At 33.5% G+C, this 27,481-nt stretch overlaps 1 protein-coding gene across 1 annotated transcript; it reads left to right on the top strand.

The window, feature by feature from the left end:
* Positions 1-27,481, top strand: LOC124367427 (calcium-transporting ATPase sarcoplasmic/endoplasmic reticulum type). Its single transcript, XM_046824235.1, has 11 exons — positions 1-240; positions 1,458-1,897; positions 2,004-2,142; positions 2,368-2,580; positions 3,006-3,226; positions 7,249-7,384; positions 10,264-10,416; positions 11,915-12,048; positions 12,860-12,977; positions 14,004-14,121; positions 26,824-27,481. Exons 1-11 carry the CDS (start codon positions 28-30, stop codon positions 26,850-26,852), a joined length of 1,914 nt encoding a protein of 637 aa, XP_046680191.1. The 5' UTR covers positions 1-27; the 3' UTR covers positions 26,853-27,481.

Consider the following 27,481-nt stretch of genomic DNA (forward strand, 5'->3'; position numbering starts at 1 on the left):
AATGTTGAACTATTCTGTGTTTGCAGGATGTTCATCTTTGACAAGATTGAGGGCAACGACAGCTCCTTCCTGGAATTTGAGATTACAGGATCAACATACGAGCCCATTGGTGATGTCTTCCTGAAGGGACAGAAGGTAAAGGGATCTGACTACGAGACCCTGCACGAACTGGGAACTGTTTGCATCATGTGCAATGACTCTGCTATTGACTTCAACGAATTCAAGCAGGCTTTTGAGAAGGTATTTACCTTATATTGTGAATTTAGGTGATACACCGACAAACTTGAGGGAGGTTGTCTTGTAAATGTATATCCTAAAATGCATCGTTTTCCATCTGTCCGTCTGTTTGTGTTTACATTAAAATATTTTTTAAATGACTATTAAAGGTAGAAAATTTCCAACATATGCTAACCTAGTAAAGATTGTCAATTTTTTTTAAATTGAAAAGTTTTAGTTAGAACTAGAAATTCAAAACAGCGGCTTGTCAAAATCTGTGATGATGAATTTCTTAAAAACTACTTCCTGTATAAAAAATGTACTAGACTAAAAAATGTTTATAATTTTATCCTAAAACCAACATTAACTCATTTATTGAAATCATTTAAGAGATAAAAATGTTGTGGCATTTTTCTTAACCTAGTACCATATCATATTTGCAAGTTTTTCTAAGTTTCAGAAAACTATAGTATTTGGAATATGGATAATTCAAATTTTTCTTCTGGTCTCTTGACTTATATGGTACGTAATGTTAAAATTCGGCAGTTAATTTGAATTTTGTTTTAAACAATATGAAATTTGTTTGTTCATCATTCATGAATCTGAGCTAGAATTCCTAAGTAAAAGAAACTTTGTCTCCATTAGCGTCCCTTCCTCCTACTTCTCCAAGACATACTCATTCCTCCTTGCTATCATGCTCCTCTTTTAAGACACCCGTGAAATTCCAATTCATGAATGATTATAATTGTTTACTGGTCCCTTAAGGTTTGAACTATTCAAGTTCCACTGTTCAGAAAAATGATTTCAAAGTCGTTGCACCAATCATTTTATTTTGCGTTTTCAAACCTGAAATCCATATATTATATACTTTGAATTAATGTTAGTAAATGAGAGAAGCGAGTAATTTCTGGTGCAGAGTGGCGTTAGGAATTGACCAAACTTGTTCAAACATGTAGAGGGATGCATACCACACACCTGTGTAAAAACCAATCAGTTAATGGACGAATACTGTTGCAGCTATGAGAAACCTAAAAATGTTCAAACTCATTTCAAAAATATTTTTTTAATAGATACATTTTAAGCACAAATAATCAATTTTGTGTATTTTGAAGTTTTGTTAACTTCCTGGGTAAGGATTGTACTAGACTTTTCGTAGTTTTCTTTTCATAAACTAAAATGTTACTCAGTTCCATGCAATCTGAACTCTCTGCCCTGAACTAACAATTTCCTCTGTGGTGCAGGTAGGAGAGGCCACTGAGACTGCGCTCATTGTGCTCGCTGAGAAACTGAACCCCTTCAGCGTACCCAAGACCGGACTGGACCGCCGTACTTCTGCCATCGTCGTGCGACAGGACATCGAGACCAAGTGGAAGAAGGAGTTCACCTTGGAGTTCTCCCGAGACAGGAAATCCATGTCCACCTACTGCGTGCCACTCAAGCCCTCTAAGCTCGGCTCCGGACCCAAGCTGTTCGTCAAGGGTGCCCCCGAAGGTGTGCTGGAGAGGTGTACTCACGCTCGTATCGGAAACACCAAGGTGCCTCTGACTGCTGCGCTCAAGAACAAGATCCTCGCTCTGACCGGTCAGTACGGTACTGGCAGGGACACTCTGAGGTGTCTGGCTCTCGCCACCTGTGACAGCCCCATGAAGCCTGATGAGATGGACCTTGGAGATTCCACCAAGTGAGTAACTACACTCTAGAAAAATATTATTTATAAACGTCGTTAAATAGTTATCTTTCCAGAGCTGAGTGTAACTCCGTAATATGATTCTGTATTCGTTTCACAGGTTCTACACTTATGAAGTTAACCTGACCTTCGTCGGAGTCGTGGGAATGTTGGACCCCCCTCGCAAGGAAGTCTTTGACTCCATTGTCCGCTGCCGTGCTGCTGGTATCCGTGTCATTGTAATCACTGGAGACAACAAGGTAATCACCCTTCCTCAACTATGAAGTTTGTAGAAAAAATAATAATCACTAAAAAGTCAGAAAAACACATGGTAAATTATTTAAATTGTGTTTACCTTCCGTATTTCAACTTCAATCATTTGATTGTTAGTAAAAACATTAAGTTACCAAAGGATATTTTGATTCATGACAAATTGATGACATGTATGATATCCTAGTGATGACGTCTGATGTTTATGATTGTAGGCCACTGCTGAGGCCATCTGCAGACGTATTGGAGTGTTCGGAGAGGATGAGGACACGACCGGCAAGTCCTATTCCGGCCGAGAGTTTGACGATCTGCCCATCTCCGAGCAGAAGGCTGCGTGTGCGAGGTCACGTCTCTTCTCCCGTGTGGAGCCTGCCCACAAGTCCAAGATTGTTGAGTACCTGCAGTCCATGAATGAGATCTCTGCCATGGTGAGTGAAGTGGTCTGCTTCCACCCGCAGTACCAGTACTGGTTAATAAATTATTAATCACAAAGGTTAATTTAATTGAGGTCGATAGTTTTCTTGATTTTTTTTTTCTCACTATACAATGTAGTATGTGAAATATTTAAATCGTAAGTTATATATCTGTGTCCTTTATTTTAATAATCTTTACTCTTTTTCCAATCACACAATTTCTCAACTTAATTTTTCCTTCCAGTTTCAAATCAATTCTGTATTGTCATACATTTTGTCTGCTCGGTTTTTGTTTTAGTTTTCCAGCATTTTAAAGCCTTTTATGCTTGAATCATATACCTCAGACAATATCTAGAGCTTACATTATCTTCCCATTTCTTCAGCCTGCAAAGAAAAACATTTTGTAATAATTCTATGATGATCTGTCTCTCTCATGACAGACTGGTGATGGTGTGAATGACGCTCCCGCCCTGAAGAAGGCCGAGATCGGTATTGCCATGGGATCCGGCACAGCTGTCGCCAAGTCTGCCGCTGAGATGGTGTTGGCTGACGACAACTTCTCATCCATTGTAGCTGCCGTAGAGGAAGGACGAGCCATCTACAACAACATGAAACAGTTTATCCGCTACCTGATCTCTTCCAACATTGGTGAAGTCGTCAGGTAATTCTTTTCTACTCTTAAGATTTAATGTTCCATTCAGAAGTGACTTGAGAAATATTTCTTCTGATATAGCTTCTTGGTTCTTTTCCATAAATACACCAAAACAACTGCTGTTGAATTAATGTGTACTGGTTACACAGATGAATAAACGGAAACCCAACGATCTGAGACACGATCTGACGTTGGAAAAGTACTGATCAAAAATGTCCCTAGCCATCAGTGCGGGTTTCGGTAAAGAACCAAGTATACTCCATGCTCCAACAATATATGAATGAAATATATCGTTTTGTACTCAGGAGAATCTGTACCCGCTTTCATATGTTTATATTCGCGACACTTGCGTTTTGAACCCAACGAACGCTCTTGAGTGTCACTGAGCTGCATTACCATTTCATGGTTATTTGCAGACAATCTCAGGTTGAGCAAAATACCTCTTAAATGTAAAAACCGCACTGCCTGCTCTTTACTGTTGCATTCACTGTCAAGCCATATCTTAGTTGTGACTCGAGAAACGCTGATTGTCCGGAGTGACCGCTGGGCGCACGGTTGGTTACCTTCATCACTAAGAGAGCCTAATAGGCTCGTCTCCTTTATACCAACCTAAGTCTATTTTAAATGATCTGCAAGCTGATAGGCCCTCTACATATCGTGAAACTGAGGTAAACTTAGCTCACATTAATATACAATCTATAAAAAATAAAGTAAACTTGATTGACATTTTTAACAGCACCACTAAGTGTGACATTCTTTGCGTTAATGAACACTGGTGTACGGTAGAAGAAATTAATTTTTACTCTCCAGCTGATTTTAACCTAGCGGCTAGTTTTTGTAGGACTTCTTCATATGGTGGAAGTGCAATTTTTGTACGGGAGACTTTTAAACACTCTTTTTCGGTCGTAAATGTTGATTTTATTTGTGAAACAAAACTATTTGAAGCTGTAATGATTGTTTTTTTAAGTATAAGTTTATTGATTGTGTCTGTATACCGTACCCCTGACTCTTCCATTGAACTTTTTGTTGATAAACTAACTCAACTTCTTGATTTTATTAGCAATAATGTTAAGTACCGTAATTTTAAGATTGTCATAGCTGGTGATATAAACATTGATCTCAGGAAACGTTGCTCAATGTCAGTTAAGTTTATTAATATGCTGAAATCTTTTGACTGTTTTTGCCTCAATAACCTTCCAACTAGAAGGGACTCATGTTTGGATAATTTTATATCCAACCTGCATCCGACAATGTTTAGCTGTGATACAGTACAATGTCATATATCTGATCATTTAGGCTTGCTTTTGAGACTTAAACTTTCTTGTACTTCTTTGCGTAACTCTTCTCTACCTGCCAATAAATCTGTACAGTCAAACATTAGTGTTAGAGTTTTAAACGATCTTAATGTTGAGAATTTTAAATGTAGGCTAAGTAATATTGATTGAAATAAAGAAATTGTAGCTGCTGAAAACTTTGAGGTAGCCTTTAATAATTTTATGGAGATTGTGTCTCACTATTTTAATGAGTGCTGTCCTTTGAAAAAAGTTAAAAATAAGAATCCTAGCAATAAGATCTTGAAGTCCAAAAATTGGTACACACCTTTTTTAACTAAAATCAAGTTACTACTAGATGTAAGTCATGATAAGTGTAAACTTAATCCTGATTTATTGGAGGTCCACAAAAGGATTAAAAAGTTTTATCGTGCCCAAATAGACATAGCAAAAAAGAATGCTAATGATGAATTTATATTAGGGTCAAAAAACATGTGCAAAGCAGCTTGGACTGTGATTAATAATGAAACAAGGCGTACCCCTAAGAAATGCCAGACCGAACCCCCCATATCTGTCAGTGATTTTAATAATTATTTTATCAATATTTGTAATTATGTCAATAGGCCTAATGATAATGTTAGTCTAAATTTAGCTAGTGCAAGTGACATGCTGGAGTCATCCGGTGTAAACAATCCAAAGGCTCTGCCTTTTAAATGGCATACTGTAAATCCTGTTGATATTTTAAAAACTGTTATTAGGCTAAGTAACTCCAGGGCTGAGGATGTATTTGGACTATCTAATTTTATACTTAAAGAAATAATTAGGGAAATATTGTATCCTTTAACTTATCTTATTAACTGGATGTTTTGCACCGGAGTCTTTCCGCAATGCTTAAAAGTAACAGTAACTGTGCCTATATATAAAAAGGGAGACAGAACTAATGTAAATAATTATCGACCTATCGCCTTGGTACCAGTTATATCTAAATTATTTGAAAGTATTATTAAATGTCAGATTGAACATTACTTTGAACAAAATCAATTACTTCTGTCAGCACAATTCGGTTTTAGACATAATTTATCCACTATTAAGGCTGTTGAAAGTGTGGTGTCATACATTATTCATAGTTTTGAAAAAAAAGAAGAAGTTAGTGCCTTACTCTTAGATCTAACCAAGGCCTTTGACACTGTGCCCCACCAAGAGCTTATCAGAAAACTAAATTACTATGGAATTGAGGGCAATGAGCTTTCACTATTTATGTCATATATTAGTAATAGGTACCAGTTTGTTAAAATGGGTGATCAGAGGTCGGACCTTAAGCAGGTTATAAGCGGGGTCCCCCAGGGCTCTGTTCTGGGTCCCTTCTTATTCACGGTCTTCATCAATGATCTTCCCAAATTTGTTTTGTGCCTAATAAAAGTGTACTCTATGCTGACGACACTACCTTGATGTGCTCTAACTTGCTCTCTGAAATTAACTCGGCTATGATTGGCTACATGAAGGAAAGGTCTGACCTCTGGTTTTCCGCTAATGGCTTAAAAATTAATGAAGATAAGACTGAACATATTAATTTTAGTTTAAGAAATAACTCTATACATAACTCTGTTAAGCTACTTGGAATCAACCTGGACACTAAGCTTACCTGGAAAAATCACACAGATATTCTTTGTACCCGTTTATCCAGAGTAATTTTTCTGTTAAAAAAACTCAAAACTTGTACTAGCTTCACATTGCTATTAAAAGCGTACTTTGCACTTTTCCACTCACATCTTCTGTATGGAACTCTCCTCTGGGGTAATTCAACTGGTGCTAAGGAGGTTTTTCTATGCCAAAAGAGAGCTTTACGCACAATTTTCAATATAGCCTTTAGTGACTCATGTAAACCTTTTTTTAAAGAACATAATATTCTTACTGTACCTTGTATGTTTATATTTCAAAGTTTAATGTTTGTTAAAGAAAATCTTGAAACACTTAGTCTTAGAAACTCTAGTCATGATTATTCCACCAGATATCGAGACCTTATTGACGTAGAATACGCTAGGCTAACTAAGACCCAGCACACATACTTTTATGTTGGTGTAAAATTATTTAATAAGCTACCTTTAACGGCCAAAGATGTTCCTTGCACAAAATTTAAAAATGCTTTGCTCAAATGGTTAAGACAAAAAGCTTTTTATACAGTAGACGAAATGCTTTCTTGTAATGTAGACAATTTATTCTTTTAGTTTTTATGCTTTGTGACTTGTACTATTTACCATAAGTATGTAGTATGTATTATTTTATTCTTTAATGTTGGTGTTATACTGTGTATATGTATAAACCATCTGATGACATTGTCAATGCAGTTATTGTGGGCCGACAATAAAGATTCTTGATTCTTGAGATAAAATAAGGCTTGCATGCATCCTAGAGGAACAACAAAAACCGGAATGAATATTTCAAAGTGCGTTGAACATTTACCTAACCGTATTTAATATTGTTAATGGTGGTGAATTAACAGAAAAGGACCAGCTTCTTATCCAAATGTTTTATCCAATTGCAATATTACTCAATAAGATGAACTCACAAAAGTCCCAACTTTAGATCTAAGGCCACTAAAAGTCTGAGGATGCAGTACTATTCCTACATCTGATCAGTACAGCTATACATTTTTTTGATATGTGCCTTTTCTCTTTTTTTGTTTTTTGAAGAATTCCAAGAGATGCTTTTCCTATTTTGTACCGTACAAAATGTTAAGTAAAAGGTGGTAATGTGTTTCAGTATTTTTCTGACTGCCGCCCTCGGTCTTCCTGAGGCTCTGATCCCCGTACAGCTGTTGTGGGTCAACCTGGTCACTGACGGTCTTCCCGCCACCGCTCTTGGCTTCAACCCCCCTGATCTGGACATCATGGAGAAGGTAAAGTTACTCCATAAAACAGTGATTTGTATTCATTTGATCGCTTGATACACGTTGCTGCACCAGTTTAAGGTTGGGACACACACATAAACCGCACCGTGCCCGACACGTGAGTCGGCCGATTGTCGGTGCGGGCTCGGCTCGGTTACCGTGAGGCCACACATGTACGTATGCAGTCCGAGCGCAACAATCTCACTGTTTGTACTAGAGCATGTTTTCTTTTGAATTCGAAGTGACAGATACTTAAAAAATATTTGGAAGATTAAGTATTGCTTGAGAAAAATTGTTAATTTCATTGTTGTTATTTTTATTAAATCGCTGTGGTGAATGAAACATTGCAATGCTACAGTAAAGCTTTGTACAATCAGCTAGTATGTAAAATTTGTAAATATCATTATCTTGGTTATATTTTTTTATTCCTATAATTCTTGTTAATTTTGTGTTTCATTGCAGTAAATTGCGGTCAAATACACTATAAACAGTATATTTGGTATTTTTTGTTTTAAACCCAAAAGCTATAGTGTGATGCCAAAGAGTTTGCCATGTTGCAAGCCCGTTCATAATAATTTGTAAAACATAGTAAATATTTGTAAAATATATACTGGAACATACAAAAAACACACATTTTACAAAATTTTTTCTTTTATAGCTCCGTGGACATATAATTTTATGGCCAGAATTAGTCAAATATAGTAGAAACATAAATATATTTTTCTAAAACAATTAGAGTATGGTTGATCGGTCAAAAATGATATTGAGTATATGTTTAAGATAATAAATTAGTGTATGGCTAGTCTTGTCTGCTAAGTTATAATAATATTTTAAAATAGACACGTTAGAGCATTATAAAATAATTATTTATAATATAATATATTTAATGTTACATGTATAAAGCCTGATATTTGAAATTGTAAATCATGCATAAATCCTTTGTATTTACTACAGCACAATAGTTATACTAAATTTAAACTTTGAAACGTAATATTACATTATTTACTACATAACTACAATAACTCATTTTTAGCATTTCATTCTTGCTCGATTCCGCTATTTGTATATAGTATCCCCAACCCAGGCACAGCCTCTTATGGGGTACCTAAATTTCCCTTATTTTGTAAATCTATTGGCCTAATTATTAGTTTAAAAAAAAGAAAGAAAAAATCTATAAGGATGTAACTTACTTTTTATATTTTATTACTCTAAGTACATAAATTAGAAATAAAGTAAGTAGAAATTGTTTTTGTATTTGTTATTTACTGCTATTGTAAATACGTTATGTCATAGTATTATTTATTATTAAGCACTGGCAAATAATATTTTATTTGTAATATTCAGTTTCTTATTATGGGGAAATAAATTATTTATTATTATTATTTATTTTTTAACATGGGTTTTTTTCTTGCTTGAAAATCTTATCGTAAATAAAATATTTTTATTTTTACTTTATTGAAGTGAAAAGAATAAAAAAAATTAAAATGTCATAGAAACATTCTAAATATGGACCCTTACAAAAATACCGGAATAAATTTATCAAGTAACTTCAATACATCAAAGAAAAATAGATTTTTGCGCAAATAATTACATGCTTGTCATTTTTTTAATTAATGAAAAATGTTTAGAGATTTTTCATAATACGAATTTAGTTGTTTAAAATCCACTTAATGTTACAACATGGTTTTCAAATTTGTTGCAATAAGAAAATATGCACAATAAGATAATATGACTAGTTTACTCTAAGGTAAGAAAATGTAATACTTTTTATCAATAAATATGATTTTGTAAGCGAACACAGGATGTAGAGTTAGTAGGCTATACTAAATAATTCAATAAAATAGAACGTGTAGACTCCTTAAATAGTTTTAAAAAGAAGAACGCAACAGTAAACAACATAATATGATGCCACTCGTAGACCGCACCGTGCCCGTCAAAATTCAAACTCCACACATATCGGTGACGGTGCGGGCACGGTGCGGCCACGACGGTCTGGTGTCGGTGCGGACACGTGTGGACTTGCAGGTTGAATACTGCGCTGCAATTCTTTCACCGTATGACGGCCAACAATCGGCCGACTCACGTGTCGGGCGCGGTGCGGATATGTGTGTCCCCCAACCTTTACTCTGTCACTCTTCACTGCTCATGCTGCGAACCTGATTGAACTTGTTATTAATAGTGAAACTTGCAACATTTCATGAATCATTCATCTCTCATTTATTATAAATACGATATAAATTACTTGAAAACAACTTTTAAATAATTTGTTGTAATTTTTGTCAGTTAAATTTTGTTGGTTACATTTTGTGGCATAAAAGCCCCTTAAACCAGTGCTTGGACACCAACAGTCCAACTTTTATTACGTCCCAAGAGCCACAGAGTCAATATTTCCCATGTCAAAGCTCTTGTAATAAAATTTCTGTGGTGAAGAGTGTACATTTTGGTGAGACCTTTACTATTTCATCAGAACTTCACACCCACGGACTATCAGCGTTTCACCCAAACTTGACATTCATCCCAATTCTGAACATTTCCTCATTTTATCAATTCTAATAATACTAAATTTTATTCTGTGAGGCCTTTTTGAATTTAAAAAACCCTGTCAGTCCCACATAATTTTTAATATCCAAAAATAGCCACCACGATCATTTACCCCTCTGAGTAATATCTTGCTATTCTACCTTCTAACTGGCATATCATTTCAAAAGGAGTTTGATTTAATTCTATATTTTACCTAGTAACTTAAATTTTAAATTCTCAATCCCCATATTTCAATATTGTAACAGAACCCTGACACAGTAATTATGAATCAACTATGAAAAACAAAGAGTATCTAGTCACAAACAGTGTGTGGACGTAGAGATTGACGAGCTGGATGTCTGTTACAGCCTCCCCGAAAGGCTGACGAAGGCTTGATCTCCGGTTGGCTGTTCTTCCGCTACATGGCTATTGGAGGCTACGTCGGCGCTGCCACTGTCGGTGCTGCCACCTGGTGGTTCATGTACAGTCCCGAGGGACCACAGATGACCTACTGGCAACTGGTACGTTTCAGTATCACACAGATACATGGCAATTTCTACCACGATATTATAATACTTCATTGATCGATCTGGTTCATGTACAGTCCCGAGGGACCACAGATGACCTACTGGCAACTGGTACGTTTCAGTATCACACAGATACATGGCAATTTCTACCACGATATTATAATACTTCATTGATCGATCTGGTTCATGTACAGTCCCGAGGGACCACAGATGACCTACTGGCAACTGGTACGTTTCAGTATCACACAGATACATGGCAATTTCTACCCCGATATTATAATACTTCATTGATCGATCTGGTTCATGTACAGTCCCGAGGGACCACAGATGACCTACTGGCAACTGGTACGTTTCAGTATCACACAGATACATGGCAATTTCTACCCCGATATTATAATACTTCATTGATCGATCTGGTTCATGTACAGTCCCGAGGGACCACAGATGACCTACTGGCAACTGGTACGTTTCAGTATCACACAGATACATGGCAATTTCTACCCCGATATTATAATACTTCATTGATCGATCTGGTTCATGTACAGTCCCGAGGGACCACAGATGACCTACTGGCAACTGGTACGTTTCAGTATCACACAGATACATGGCAATTTCTACCCCGATATTATAATACTTCATTGATCGATCTGGTTCATGTACAGTCCCGAGGGACCACAGATGACCTACTGGCAACTGGTACGTTTCAGTATCACACAGATACATGGCAATTTCTACCACGATATTATAATACTTCATTGATCGATCTGGTTCATGTACAGTCCCGAGGGACCACAGATGACCTACTGGCAACTGGTACGTTTCAGTATCACACAGATACATGGCAATTTCTACCACGATAACTAAGTTAACTATCACTATTATTATTTGTTCGTAAGACTATCATCAATTCATGAACAAAAACATAGGCTTATGTTTTAATATTGTGTAGTGGTTAATAGCATTGCTTAAAAAGAATCACCAGAAACCTTTCATGTTTCTGTCTCCATGTTTTACACAATAATGACTGTTTTGGAAAGAAATTATCTGTAATGATGTTTTAATTATGTTTTTACAAACTATTTGATGTGCTAGGGAATAGATTTTTGTGTGAATAAAACATTACGGTAAGGAGAGTATACATTTTTTAGTTAGTATTTTTATATATAAATTTAATATTTTACTCTGCTAAAAACATGAACTGTCAGAAAAGGTATAAATAATTTATTAATATTTAATGCTTAATAAAACAAATTAACTCTTTAATAGTGTTTTCAACATATTTGTTTAATTTTGGCTTTTTTTATTTATTTTAATTTATAAAATTTTGAAATAAGACCTAACTCTTATATTTCCACAATGTTTAATTGGTTCCACCACACTTGCAGATGACTAAATAAATACTACCTCAATGGATTAATGCATTAGAACTGAAACGGACACAGTTAGAATACATTGCTGTCTGTACCTGGGCTTATTTGTGCTTTCTGTGCAGACTCACCATCTGTCCTGCATCGGAGAAAACCCCGACTTTGCTGGCATCGACTGCAAGATCTTCCACGACCCCCACCCCATGACCATGGCTCTGTCTGTGCTGGTCACCATCGAGATGTTGAACGCCATGAACAGGTGCAAACAGTTACAGTTGCTCACTCAAGCTGTTTTAAATAGTTATTGATTGGTTAACTCGATGGTAGGCCAATTTGTCCAAGTTGAAGACACCTAAAAGGGAAAGCGGCAGTGTTTCTTCTTATTAGTGTAGAAACATCAATAAAAAATTCAAAAAGACCCTGTCTTATTCTATCAAAATAATAAAAAATATTTTTTGGGTCTGAAGAATTTTGTTTAAATTGAGTCATCTCCTTTTGTGATGGTTTTAAATGTGTACTAGTCTGTTTGTAAATATCATTACTGCTTTTAATTTTCCGAATTTGAAAATATTTGGAAAATCTTTATTCTAGTTTCTAGAATAGTGGAGTCTCCTCTCTAACAGAACAATGATTAATAATTTTCTACTTTGGAGGCCAGTGTGTGTTTTGTTCTTGCAACCAATGGTGTCAATGACAAACGCAAGCCTCTGTAAATCATGTGATGATTTTATTGTAAGGATGGAACATCCAAAGCGCCTCAAGAAACAGCTGACATCATGGCTTCTGGATCGACCGTTCTACTCGGAGGGGGAATTCCTGAATACCTCATTCAACGTATAAATTGATACTGAACCTTATCTAATATTGACGCATGGCTGTTCTCTATGAATATGTCAAATAAAGAGTTGTCTATTGTCTATTGTACATGACACTGTTGAAAGCTCAACACATTACCTGGGACTCCTCACAGGTTAAACACACCTAACCTTTTATAATTAAATCATCTGCTGAACTGAACAAGTGTAGCTGTGAGAATGACATAATATTGACTAAGATTTTCCTGTTTACAGCTTATCTGAGAACCAATCTCTGGTCGCGATGCCGCCATGGTGCAACCTGTGGCTGGTGGGTGCCATGGTGCTCTCCTTCACCCTCCACTTTGTCATCCTCTACGTCGAGATCCTCTCTGTAAGTAAAAAGATCATAATTCTTGTTTTATCAATTAAGTAAATTTTCTCTTTCCTCACATATTGGACTTTTTAAGATTGAATATTAAGAATGTTAGCTTGAAAAGTTGGTCACCACTGACCACATATTAACCTAATGTTGGGATAATTGAATACTTAAAAAAATCAAATACAGTGTATTTAAAAGCACCCTTGTATTTGAATACATTATCTGCATTGAGTATTTCTAACAGACAAGTCTAGACTTGCCTTACTTCCTTCCCGTAATCTGTTTTCTTAGTTAGTTGGAATTGCCCTGACAAAAAGGTGGGAAAATCCTTTTCCTCTTTGTGCCTCATACAAACGTGTCATGCCCATGATTTATGAACTTCAGAAAAAATATATTTGTTTACTTGCTACTTCAGTCCCTCCTAAAAGATTCTTTTCTACTGCAGGTTTTGTCACCAATTATCTTAGAAAAGATTGAAGTCAAAAAACCTCAGAATCATGTTTATATATATATATATATATATATATATATATATATATATAATATATATATATCCATCTAAAACCCTCCATTAAATACTTGTATATGAATACGAATACAGCTCTTAAATAATTTATTTGAATATTATTAGTCCAAATGAATCAATACTGTAGGTTTGAATTCGATTCTTCCAGAGAAAATGTATTCATTTTAAAAGTATTCAAATTTATTTTGAGGTATTCGAATATGTGAATACCCGGGCAGTATTTGGATATAGTATGCATTTATTACTATTTTAAACATAATATTAGTCTTAAATTTAAACTCGGATAAAACTTTTAAAGTCAACCTGAGATAGTTATAAAATTGTTGGAGAAGATTCGTACAAATTTTTCAGAATGAATATGTGCAGCATGATACTTTAGTCAAGCAGTTCTGGAACAAGCCTGTTGCCACAAAAAGTACGCTTATTTGAGCTATAAGGAACTCTGAAGTAAGGTGACTTATCCATGTAGAACACCATGTAACGATGTGAATGGTTGTGTTTGTTTGTTGCAGACTGTGTTCCAAGTGTGCCCGCTCACTGGAGACGAGTGGCTCACAGTGATGAAGTTCTCACTTCCCGTCGTGCTACTTGACGAAACGCTCAAGTTTGTCGCGCGCAAGTTCACAGATGGTAAGAACGACTTCTTCTCCACAGTACATTGGATCTTTGTGATGTGGGGAGTTTTCTTCCTGGTGATCTGCTTCGGTCCGATATAAGAGCGAGGGCGCGGCCGAGGGAGCTCCCGAGTGACTTGCGTTGTCGCGAGACGGAACGTGCCGCGTCGTGTCGGACGAGTGGGGGGTTCCCTCGGCTCGCGACCCGGCACCGGACGAGTAAGTGACGTTGTGTGAGTGATGCCTTATTGACGAGCGGAGCGGAGCGGCAGTATTCGCGTGGTGACGGCCGTCAGAAACATTTCACGCTCTCTCTCTCTACATTCCCGATAGTATTTCACTTGCAGTTCTCGTACAGAAAAATTGACGAAATGTTTCTGACCGCTTCCGGACCATGGCCTTAAGTTTTTTTTTATATATATAATTGTACACAGGGATCGGTTTTGGAACAACTTTTACTTAGTTCTTGGACAGCGATGTTGGAATTCCTTATATATTTTGTCTACTTTCCTTTTTTCATAATTTTTTTCTACTTATTGGATCGTGCATATTGTTTTCCTTTGTTGTGCTAGACAAACTATATCGGAGGAAAGGCCAACATTTTCAACTGTTTAATTTTATAAACCAACATTACCGAATTGTGAAATCTTTATGTAAATTAGTAGGATAATAACTGAACTGTTCAAACAATTGCAGTAATCAACTTGTGATGTTATATTAACAAACAATAATAAATTATTATGTGGTTGGTTTTTTCTAGAGAGTTTTTATTTTTTTGCTTTATTGCCTGCTTTTTGCACCCTTCCTCCTGAAAGCATGATTCTATCTAAATACAACCACTTTTTTATTTTTCTGTAGTTGTTTTATTTTACCTTGATGACCTTTCTTCTAATTCCTCTTTAGTCCGTAAGTTTTGGAAGCAATGCTTGACGCAGCTTATACAAGTTTGATTCCAGTGTGAATTTTATCCTTTAAGAACTACTGTGATTGTTAGACTTTGGTTTGAGCCTTCCCCAAGTTTGGCTTGTTGAACGCAAGCATGCGCACAGTGAGTGCCATGAGCCACCGAGTACGAGACACTCGAGTGCGCTCACTCTCATAGCTTCCACTTACACCCACACAACGATTTCAGGAAGTGTCTCAGTGTTGTTCCCGACAGGTTTAAAATAATATTTTATCATGTAAAGTGTGTTGGTTTTTTTTTTATAACATGTGATTTTAAAAGATTAAAAAAATGTTTATCTTGATTACTGATAAAATTTTTGTTCTAAATTCTTGTTTTTAGTTATTTTGAGTTGTTCAAATGTTTAACGACCATTGGTTCACCTATTTACCAAGCCATTGGCCTATTTTGACAAGATTATTTGTCTATCTCGCCACCAAGTTTGCCGTTTTCTCACAAGACATCAGTACTCTCCAGTCTTAATCCTGTTTCTGTTTTTTATGGCAGTTAGGGAAAATAAAAATAAATAGATGATCAATTAAATGGCAGCTGATTCATGTGAAATAAAACCTGTAGTGTGTAAAGTGATGTAATGTTGATGTATTTTATTTTGATCGTTGAAGATAATTTGGACAATCCTTTGAGAGTGAAAGATAAATTTCCTCATTAATTTTTAAACTAATGGTGACAAAAATATAACAATAAGAATTTTTAAACAGAAGACTTCAAATTTACTTAGAAATAAATACAAAATTAACCCAAAAAATAATAAAATATAAATATAAAAGTAGTATTTTTGTAAAAATCCCTGAAATATTTAAAACAATGAAGCAAAATATTTAATACAGCATTTGCTAAAAAAACTTAACTTATTTCTAAATCAGCATTAACTTTCCATTTTTAAGTTAATGTAATTTTTATAACTAATATAAAGTTAATATAAATCAACAATATTCATGTTTAAAATTTCATATAATTTGATTTTAACAAATTTAATTACAACTGGCTGTATTGTAACTCCTAAGTTTTATAAAAGATCTAGGAAGCACAACTAAAATAATTAAATTTAAATCAGAAGTCTCCATTTTGGAACAAATTTATGGGATTTACTGTGCAATTTAAAGGCTGTATATAAACTGGTTGGCCAATGGGTTAAACTGAGCTGTAACATCCTACAGTATGCTGTCAACAATAATGTGTTTTATATATATATATATATATATATATATTCTTACTTTCAAACAATACTTCTTATAATTACTTCATACATAAGCTTCTGCAGTCAAAACTTATAGATTAGGACATAATCAAGCAGACCTCTGTTTTTCACCAATTAATTATTGAATGAACTTAGGATTTTAGCAATATGTTTTTATTACTTTTTTAATAGTCTAGTCTAATTTACATGTTGAACATGTTTAAAAACAAACCAAACTTTGCAATTTGATAGCGACAACTGCAGAACACTTTAGGCTATTTTTGCCTTTGCGTTTGCTGCTTGTGTTGTGAAATACAACACGCAATAGGCATTCAAGCAATGAGATATTTTTTCAAACCAACCAAAATGCTGCTTTTAAGTATGTGCTGCTATTAAAACGAGTATTTAAACTCAACAACTAACTGATTAGGTTTCGATTGGACTCTGAGAGGAGACGAGGTAAGTCATATTGGTGCAGTATTTACTTATTCTGAATATAATTATTGATTCTTGTACTTAAGCAGTTTAGTTGTTTTCAGTTTTCTAGAAATGCTTGATTTTGATTTGTACTGAGATAACGGAATTCTCGATGACTCAACACTTTCTACTGATTTAATGCGCTTGAGTTAAAGAAAGGTTTGTAGAGATGAATATTGGACTTAGCAATGCAGCGTTTACATCATATTTTTGTAATATTTGACACAAAATTATGTCAGATAATGGTTAAGGGTTGTTGGGTAAAAAAGGACCTCTTCGGGTAGTGATGATTTGTTATCTAAAAAAAAAAGGTGCTTATTTGAACGTTGGTATACAAATGTGGAGTCGTGTCTACAGCAGCTGGATCATGTTATTACCTTAAAAATCGGCAGAACTGTGACTAGATATGTACAAGAATGTTTTTATCGTTCAGCGCTTGAACAAGTAGTGGCTATTACTAAAATTTGCATATGAATATATTAAAATGCCAAACAGGATTTGCGTATTTCATTAGGGACTTGAGCAACCTAGTCATGAGGAAGCCCTTCTCTGAAACTGTTAACTCTGTTAAAAGAACATAACTTGACTATTAGTTCGACATAATGTTCACAAAATTTTAAAACTCTAAAGTTACAAAATGCCAAAACCTAAAGCCTTTTTTAATTAATAAGTCCTTTTTAGATTGTAGTTTTCTGGAGAAACTAAAATATTCACTAATTAAACCCATCTATGAGAGAAATGTAAAACAGATATGTCCTATAATATTCTTCCGGCAATCTCCAACCTGTACAACGGTGGAAGTCTAAAGTCGTACAAGACATTTTCTCCCATACTAAGGACTGCACCTCCATACAAAAATTAATTTACCAAAATAATTACAATGGTACTTCATTCAACTAGGCCTACAATTCAGTAGCTATGAATAGATGGAATAAATAAATATTTACTGTTGAATTTGCTGTACAATATGATGCAAGTAATTTTATGATTGCTGACAGCTCACATGCTTAGCCATGCTGTAAATTGTAAACCTCTGGTAATAAATAAAAAATATACATACATTGGTAAAGAAAAGTAATAGAATTAAATTCAGAATTTAGTGACACATTATGAAATAAAAGTCTTGCTCAAATATTTTGGATCTGCTAATTTCTACTTTTGCTATGCAGTTTATTTCTTTTAATATATATTTCCATGTATTTGAACGCTTTTGATATAAATGTCAAGACACTAAAATAATTACTCTACTAAAATAATTTAAATGTAAATAAATAAGAAAGAAATAATAGTAACATATTCTCTAGTCAATAATTGTGTTTTAAAAATATATAAGAGCCTGAATGAGTGGTCTCACTCACTAAATTCACTAAATTCAACTGTGGAGAAGCAAATTCAATTGAACTGGGTTAATATACTTAATATTTTTATTTTTTTCTCCCTCTTGTAACATATTTACTAGCAGTTTTTAAATTGTGTGTAAAATACATAATAATATATAATTGTTTAAAAAACCATTCCTTTAACATTATGAAAAACCGTTTGATTTTCACCAGTTATCCTCAAATTCTTGCCTTGAAAGTTGTTTTCAGTCATGCCACTTAACATTGTTTTTGGTTACAATGTATCAGATCAACATATTAACCATTTTTATATAACCAATAGAATTTAAAAATAATAATACAAACTATAAGGTGAATATTAGCTCCTTACAAATACACATAAAAATTACACACATACTTTGTCTATTCTTATGTGTGTCACATAAAGAAACTATGGTAAAAATTGTTTTTCTTCTATTAATTTGATACACTGATTTACTGAGCTCATAAAATCCATCTATAACTTAGCTCACAATTTTTTTTTAGCACCTAAGTTATACTTAAAAATACTCTGTTGACGTGGTTACTTACTCTTGGAAATAAGTATTGATTTCTATCAATCCCTTTGCCGTATTACGAAGTTTATTTTTATAACTCACCCTAAAGTTGATTTTGTAGCCCTTGCTTTGTGTGTAAAACGTTACTGGATATGGCAAACTTTGTTCTGGATATGAAAATTAAACATAAACGTTCACTAATGTCTCTTTTGGAGTAGAATCCTTAGCTTATGATTGAAGAGAAAAAGAAATCATACAAACAGATAAATATGATGACAGTCACAGTTATAAATAAATAACCCTTATAATTACTTATTTTTAAGAAGAAGTTCAGTGCAGGGAATCGATAAATTTTGACAAAACAAGTTATGTTCTGGCCCTGCCGTCCTATCTTTATCCTGATAATAATCAACTGTGTGTTCACCTGAAGATAAGTGTTGCTGGTTCAGTCTATCGTGAAATAGCTGTGGTTTAGACATAACATTGGCTGTGGCATCACCAAATCTGCCCTGATATAGGATGATTTCACCTACATTGCTGATATTCACTGAAAACAGGTCAACACGATGTTTGCTATATAAAACTATATAACTCATGAAAGGTTTTACAATATCACAACAAACATGAAAGTCTGTTGTACTTTTTGTGAGCAGTCAGCACCACTGTTGCCACAAAACGTACAACTGACGGTCAAGCTCAATTTGGTACAACTGTGTTGATGTGGCAGGAGATTCGCTGACGGTCGAGTCTGCTGACACACTGCTGCCAACCTCGTAGAGCTAGCTGTAGCCACTGTTTGCGTTTGCATGTCCGTGTGCGTTCCGCCACCCTTGGTTGTCTGTTTGGTGCTTCCACTAACTTGGTGTTAATTTTACGTGGTTTGTGGGTTCGTTCTCTACGATTTGTTGTGCGTTCAATACACAAGCATGAAAAATGTAGTAAAATTTCAGATATAAAAATATTTATGTTAAAATTTAATCCGTAATATTGTTTTTGATTTGAAAAATGACATTATTTTTTCCATATTATTACAGTCCTGAACTACGTATGAATAATTGAAATTAACACGTACATTCGTCAAATTGTAACCATAAACTCTACTTGACAGGCCATCTTCTGGTATCAATAAGTATCCAAAATCTATGGATATAATAAGTATCCATCAGGAGTTAAAAATTTACAAACACAGCACCAAATACAACGAATAAATAACTAAACCTAAAATCATGCTAAAAATTCAAGTGCAATAGATCTAACAAATGTTATATTTTGCTGCCAGAAAATGACTTGTTAGGATTTGAAACTACAGTAGCAAGTACGACTAGTAGTTGAACTGTTTGACAAAGGTATGTGTTAATACTCGTATTAAAAAATAACTTATAGTTAATTGAATCTAGTAATGGTTTAATTAAAATTAACAAAACCAAAACAGTTTTGAAAATATTTTACCATCTACTAAAGACCGGATATAATTCAAATTTGCTTGATTCCATACTTTTTCAAACCAGTTTTTGATCATATTTGTAAAAGAAATACAAAACTTGAAAACTTACTATTGTTTAAATGAAATAGTTGTTGAATTAATTGAAAAGAACGCACTTAGAATCTGGAGCTTATGTCTATTGTAGTGTTGTATTTTTGCTCATTATAGTGATAGATTATCTGTAGTTGTTTGTTTCACCTCCTGTACACTAGGGACCGATTTTGTACAAGGTCAATCAACTATAAATAAGAGTTTCCGATTATCTGACGCTTGTACTCGAGATTTATAATTTCTGTGCTAATAATGAATTTTATTGCCAAAAAAGTAATTTTCAGGTATAAATCTCAGGGAATTTTTCCTGTTTTTTAATTGGGGCATAAATCACATAAGTGGTAAATGATAAGTTACTGTTGCAACTGTTTCTATGAATACTATGATTTAACTTTGAAAAAGGTTTTAGGACGGCCTACATAAATATTTTTAGGTGTCTACCAGTAACAGTTTTTTTTTGTAAATTCAGTGCTAACATATGTTTGTTAAATCGGTTTCAATAAATATGTTTAGGACATTCGTGTCCCTAGTGTATCTTTTAATAAGATGTAGAAAATAGATCAATAATGTGCATTTATTGTTAAAAGTAAACTTGTGACTTTTTTAATCAAGTCAAAGTTTATTCTTTTTTTTAGTCTAGGTTAAACTGTTCATAAATGGAAGAAACATTTATTCCCAGTAATATATTAAAGGCAAAACTTGACTGTAACAGTTTCCAGATAAAAATGAAAAACTGTTATACAACAGTTTTCATTGTATTTGTTTCATTTCAAATATTCATTTCCTCTTTCATTTATTATTCTGGTAAAAATTACCAGTTTTTCTTTGAGTATTACAGTTTTTAATAGTTTTTAACTTAATAATAAATTACAAGTATTTAATGTAGTAGCTTTATTTTTAAAGCAATAAATATTAATTATTAAAGTATTTTCTATTTGAGTTTTTAAAATATGTAGTGTAATAATTTTTCAAAGAACAATCGAACTTGTTTACTTAGTTAATGTATGGTGGTAGTACATACAACATGTAGATGGGTTTTGTAGTTTAGCACTTTTAATTCTTATAGTCATTAATTTTGTACTAACTGCATGGGTTTATTTTTTATGCATGCTTTATTTGAAAAATAATGTACTTAAACTGCTTTCACTGAATATTTTTACAGTGGGAATATTTTATTTTGAGTACGAAAGACAATCTGAGACAATTTAACAGTTTAGACTACAAGCAGTTTAAGTCATTTATGATTCACAGTCTCCTGTAGTTTTTTACCACAAGTGTAGTTTTTCAGTTTGTGTAAAATATCGTTATGTATATTTCTTATTATTATGAGACTTGTATTTGTTTTTCATTGCATTTCCTGAACAAAAGTTAGTACACGCTTTTCCATCAATATTAGTTTTAGACAAATTATTTTATATCTCTTTTAGAGTATGTGGTATACAGAAATGCGATATTTCTGTGACCGCTTTAATTTCATTTTGAAACGGTTATTTATTAAGCTTAATTTTTTGTTGTTGTGGATTGTAAACATTATAATCCTACAAGTGTAACAACGCCAGCTGAGTAAAAGTTGTTGGAACAAAGTTATGCTAATTTGTTTTGTATTAATTTCCATGTATGTGTATATAAATAAATGTATGTATTACTTGAGAATGATGGTCACTATTTTGTTTGAAATATTCCGACTGTTTGCTGGTCAGGTATTAACAGTGTTTGACATTTAAATTGACAATCACTCTCGACTCTTAAGAGTTTGGAGTATATTTGCAATAGGATAATAACAGCATGTACAAGTTAGCCTAATGTCGTAACTAACTATGTAATTATTGTAGGTACTTAAAACAATAATGTGCGATAGTTGAATTATTTTAACGATTTTGTATGTTTTTTATTGTAACATACAGTTTGTTATGTAATATTAACATGTAGCGGTTATGTGAATACTAACCGAAATGTCTGGTCTCGGAATGCTCTGGTTAAATATTAAGGAAATTCTTTCAACATTTACATACATTAAATATTTCAACATTTACAGAGTTGAAATAAATATTTACAAATTTACCTTTCAGATCTACCATTTTAAAGTTGTAAATTCACATTATTCAAAATTATTATTTTTGTTTTATAAAAATCTGGATAATTTGTCACCAAGGGGGCTTACTGTACATAATCTACTAACATACAAATGCTTTATTTAATACACATTCTTTTCAGTAGAGTCGTAGACCAGAGTTTCGGTTAGTCCGAGTCTGTTATTAATCCTAGTAAACATTCCTTGTAAGATATGTTATAACGTTATAAGGCCTGGTATAAGAGTGTCTTAAGAAGCCTTATTGTATTATAAGCGCTAGTGTCGTCAAACATGTGAGTACAGTGTGATACTGCTAACATCGTACGATGTGTGATGTTGCTAGCATCGTACGATGTGTGATGTTTACATCTGCGTCAGACTGACGCAGACTTGATAACCAATTGTGAGGGTTGCCATTGTTCCGACAAAGGTGAATCACAGTGTGAAATTTCACTCACTATTAGTCAGTACGGTTTATATTGTAAATAATAAACAATGAATTAATGCGTACACCTTTTTGTAAAATTAAAAATCTATGCATTCACAATGTTGAATTTTAAAAAGTACATTCCGAAAAATTGTGGTGTATATACAGTGCCTGATTTGAGACGAAACAGAGTGGGAGCCTTTCCACTGCACCTCAGAACTGTATAAAACACTGCTTTTGAGACCTTACAATTTTAAAATTTTCAAGAGGACGGCCGCTGGGAGATCTTTCTCTTTTTTTCGGGAGATATACCAAAAATATCCCCAAGAACCCATTTCTATTTCACAAAAATAAATAAAATTATAACAAAGAATACTAAAACAAAAGTAATTTATAAAGTTATTTACGAAAAAGTGCGTTGAAGTTAGTATGCAGTACTGAAAATCTAAAAATTAAGCACTGTGTATATACAGCTATACCTGAAAATTGAAAGCAAGTAGAAGCCAAAAAAATCGATTTTTCAATTAAAAACAATTACTTTCATAGAGCATTTTTTATCAGTATAAACTTTGGTCAGAATATTCATAATATAGTGGAAATTTGACTGTTTCAAAGAGTTTTAAATTCACCAAAAATTTTTAAAGTTTTCTCACTGTAACAGATGAAATAGCAATAGTACATCAAGTATCTATGCTCAGATCATGAACAGAAAATGGTATTTTGAAAAATAAACTTACTTTAAAATTTTAAATAAATGTCCATAGATTTCAAATTTTACTTTTAACTATTCTGCATTTAGCACTACAAAGATTATTTTTATTTTGTGTTATGTAAACAGTAAAAATTGTAAATACCATGCACATTTTCTGTCTCTAATTTCAAAGGGAATCTTTTCTTGAGTGAAAACAAAAGCGTATTTTAAGAAACTTTTTTGGCAAAAAACGTTGTTTAATTGGTAATACTGGCAACCCTCCAGGTGGAGTTCCGACCTGATTTAGTTCTTCCTTGTATTATAACATTGTTACCAACAGTTCTTTGTTTTGTACATTACGATATTTTGAAGTGTATATAGTAATAAACTTGAAAATATGGGTCCTAGTGTAAACGTTGGACAATAATATTTAATCTGGAAATAAACAGGATGAGACAGAACATTGATGAACTCAGTATGAATCCTTGTTGTGTACCAGCCCAGTTTGATTGAGCTGGCTTTCTAACGCATGTTGCACATTTTTGAGTTTTGCAGCATTTTGTATTGTGGAGTTTTTGCTTCCGAGGACCGAGTGGTAAGTTGATTTTATTTTAAATTTATAACTTATGTTGTAATGAATGACCCTGGTATCGACTTTACTGCTGATCAAAGCAATGTAATCCTTGTCTGTACCACACCATTGCCACTTTACCTAAATAACTGTCTTTGCGTTGAACCCTCCAAGTAGGAACTAATTTATTAAAACTGACATGAACAATTATTTTAAATATCAATTCAATTTAAAGTTTGATTGAATTTCCTCTTCACTTTTTCAAGTTTCACAAGTTTTTAATTGGTATGTAAATTACAGCACTGCAATATTTTATTGCTCTATTAAAGTTACTTTTAACGGTGGGTTTGGTGGAAACTGAACCAATTACCATTTTATATAATTTTTCGGAACAGAACTATAATTTTGTTTCGCTAAACTTAAATTTACTACACAATTTATATTAATGTATCATAGATTTTAAGTAAGTTAAATGTATATTTTACTGCAAATATTTTATCTTTATTAATTTTACATTGAGCATTATTGATATTATTTTTATTTTGTGTTTTGCACATAAAACGCAAAACATTTAAAAATTGTAAAAACTATGCACATTCTCTGTCTAATTTCAAAAGAAATCTTTTCTTGAGTGTGGATAACATTTTATTTTAAGAAACTTTTTTTACACTTTTTTTAAGAGACTTTTCAGCACTGTTAAAATACACTTGTACACTCAAGTTGAGAATTTGCACGTTCCTCAAATTCTGGAACATAATTTTAACTTTCAGTTTTAAGCTTTTAATTTTATTGGTGGTAAAGTATTTCAGATTATATATAAAAAAATTCAATGTTGTTAAAATGATTGTGAATTAGTGTTCTTTTATGTTTACATTTTCATAATTTACTTAGTCTAATTTCAGTCATAATGTTGATACTACAAATTAATATTCTGAAATACTTACCTCACCCCTGCAGAATTGTATACCCACGAGTTGTACACAACTTGTTGCGCTCAACTGTGTCTTGGAATTATGCAACAAGTGTAACCACTACCCCCAGCTTATTTCCGTAACCACATTTTAGCTGTTGGTGAACTCAAACAGCTGATTTTATTCCAATAATTATTAGCACTGATATGACATAACTATTTGATTGCTGACATGTCCTCCCCCCCTGCCAAATACATTACAGCTGATATCTAACCAGTTAATGCAACACGGATATTACGAGCTATCAGTAGTTAAGATTATATTTCAGTTATTATGTAGAACCTGTGTTCTACTTGATAAAGATTGCAGTTCTAAAATTGTGAATGCAGTCGGATTGCGTTTTTAGTAAAGTTGCAAACACAATATATATGTTGAGAACAAAAACGTGTTCATCTAATAAAATAACAAATTTTAAATTAGTAACTAACCTACCAAATGAGAGGCCTAATGGTTTACAAATACAATTGTAATATTCTACTCTTTGCCATTAAAAATCAATTTGCTACAGCATCAAATTGTAATGGAAGTTTGGTAAATATGATGATATGAAATCAACAAAACTTCTTTGATTACGAGGTTAGTTTAATATCAGTTATTGATTGGACTCCTGGAGTTGCACGGCATCTAATAAAAGTGTAGTGTACGAGACAATTTTTAGCAAGCAGGTTAGCCTCTTGTCTACAATAAGTGCTGCCACCTGAATTTTCCAACCGTGTTTTGGTATTCATTTTCCTGACTGTTTTAAATTTAATCGCAGAGGTAAATGTAAACCGGTTATCAATGCACTTTTAAAAGACTAAATGAGTTTCTGAAAACCATATCAGTTCTACTGTTCAACAGAATTTATTGGTAAACTGCTGCCGATAATTGCGACATTCTATTCTTGCATCTCTTACCGTGCTGCATTAACTGGCACATGTAGTCAGCTGTGTGCTAGGAACAAGTTGTGGACAGCTTGTGAACATAACCTAAAAGCTGACACTTTACTGATCCTTGTTTGTGTTTGCCCTGCAGTCATTGGCTGAGCTCGCTACAACTACCACAGTAAGTATCATAGCTCTGTGAGACGAGCTGAAATGTTGGTACTCCTGTGGCATTCACCAGGAACTGGGCGCCAAATCATATTGGCAGAATCTTGCAGTGATTTTAAAACTAATTCATTTCTCCAAAATAAATAAAATTCTACAAAATTTTAACAAAGAATACCATAGCTAAATGGGTTTTTGTTTCCAGCGCCTATAAGATATGATTGTAAATCGAAATGTTAGTATTCAGTACAAATGATCAAAATTTGTAAAACTTGGAAGTTTGTTATTCAAAATGCAGTTAATAATAGAATAAATAGTCCATGGTGAACGCCATATGAGATCTTAATATATTTTAATTACCTACGTATACATTTATTATACCGCATAATTGCCTGATTTTTTCATTAATATTGGAGAAGTTATTAACTTTCATGTTTTTCCAGGCCAGATGTTCTGTGGAAGAAGTACAATTTCAATGTTTTATATTGTATTTTAAACCACTGAGTAAATAACAAACAAATTTACAGTCAAATCAATTTTGTTTAGTACAAATCAACAAACCTTTAAATTTAAAAACTAAGATTTTGATGTGAAATTATATCATTATTGTTACAAGACATTTTTTAATGGTGAAATTACAAATATATGTATTTTAATACATAAAAATCCAATGAGTTTTGGATTTTGAATGAATACAAGTTTAATTATGTAGTATTTTAATATTTCTGTTATTAAATCTTATTCAAACAACTGTTTAATTTGTTGTTCTTACGTTTATTAAATCATAGCGACAGCTGTGATCTGAATTTATCAATATTCATACAAGTAATAAGTAAAGTTTATCATTATTATTTACAGTTACAAGTAAACTTTTTACTAATTATTCAAGTATCAAATGTTGTGTAACTAATATAGTCCCCGTTTGTTTCAGTGGCCCCCGAGGTTAAGAAGACGTATTGAACACTGAACAACAAAAAAGGAGAGTCTGGCTTCCAGTAGAGTAAATTTGTGAAATTAATTTTATAAACTCGTTAAATTTTTGTAAAATAAAGTGATAGACTGTCAGAAGGGTCGTAGTGGCGGAGATGATTAGTGCTGTGCAGCCTTCACTCAAGACAAAGCATTTAAGCAGCAGGCTGCTAAGTGTTTAAATCATTTCCGAGTTTTCTCACATTTCAGTTTTATCAGGTTGGCAGTCCCGGTTCCCCCACTAACTGCACTCCTTAATTCCGCTTTCTTGTACATAATTCTGTCTTGTTCTACGCTTTCATCACTGTATAGAATAGAAGCGCCGGTGTCAGTTTTGTATAAATATAGTTAGGGATACGAGCCGAGTACAACTAACAACATTGTATACGTATTTTTCAGACCCTTTTCTTGTGTAAAAATGTATTTTTATGAGTAATTGTAACGTACGATCAACTGACCAATCCACAAACGACGGACGTGTGAGGGCGGCATCCTTTCATTCCTTACTAGGACCGTGCCATACCTGCTGTACAGTATTGGGTCTTCTCGTTGTTATTGGGTGTTTTGTAAAGAAACAACTTTGTCAAATATTTTAAGGAATAAAGTCTTTGAACTGGTTA

Source organism: Homalodisca vitripennis, chromosome 8 (genome assembly GCF_021130785.1).
Source record: "Homalodisca vitripennis isolate AUS2020 chromosome 8, UT_GWSS_2.1, whole genome shotgun sequence".
NCBI lineage: Eukaryota > Metazoa > Arthropoda > Insecta > Hemiptera > Cicadellidae > Homalodisca > Homalodisca vitripennis.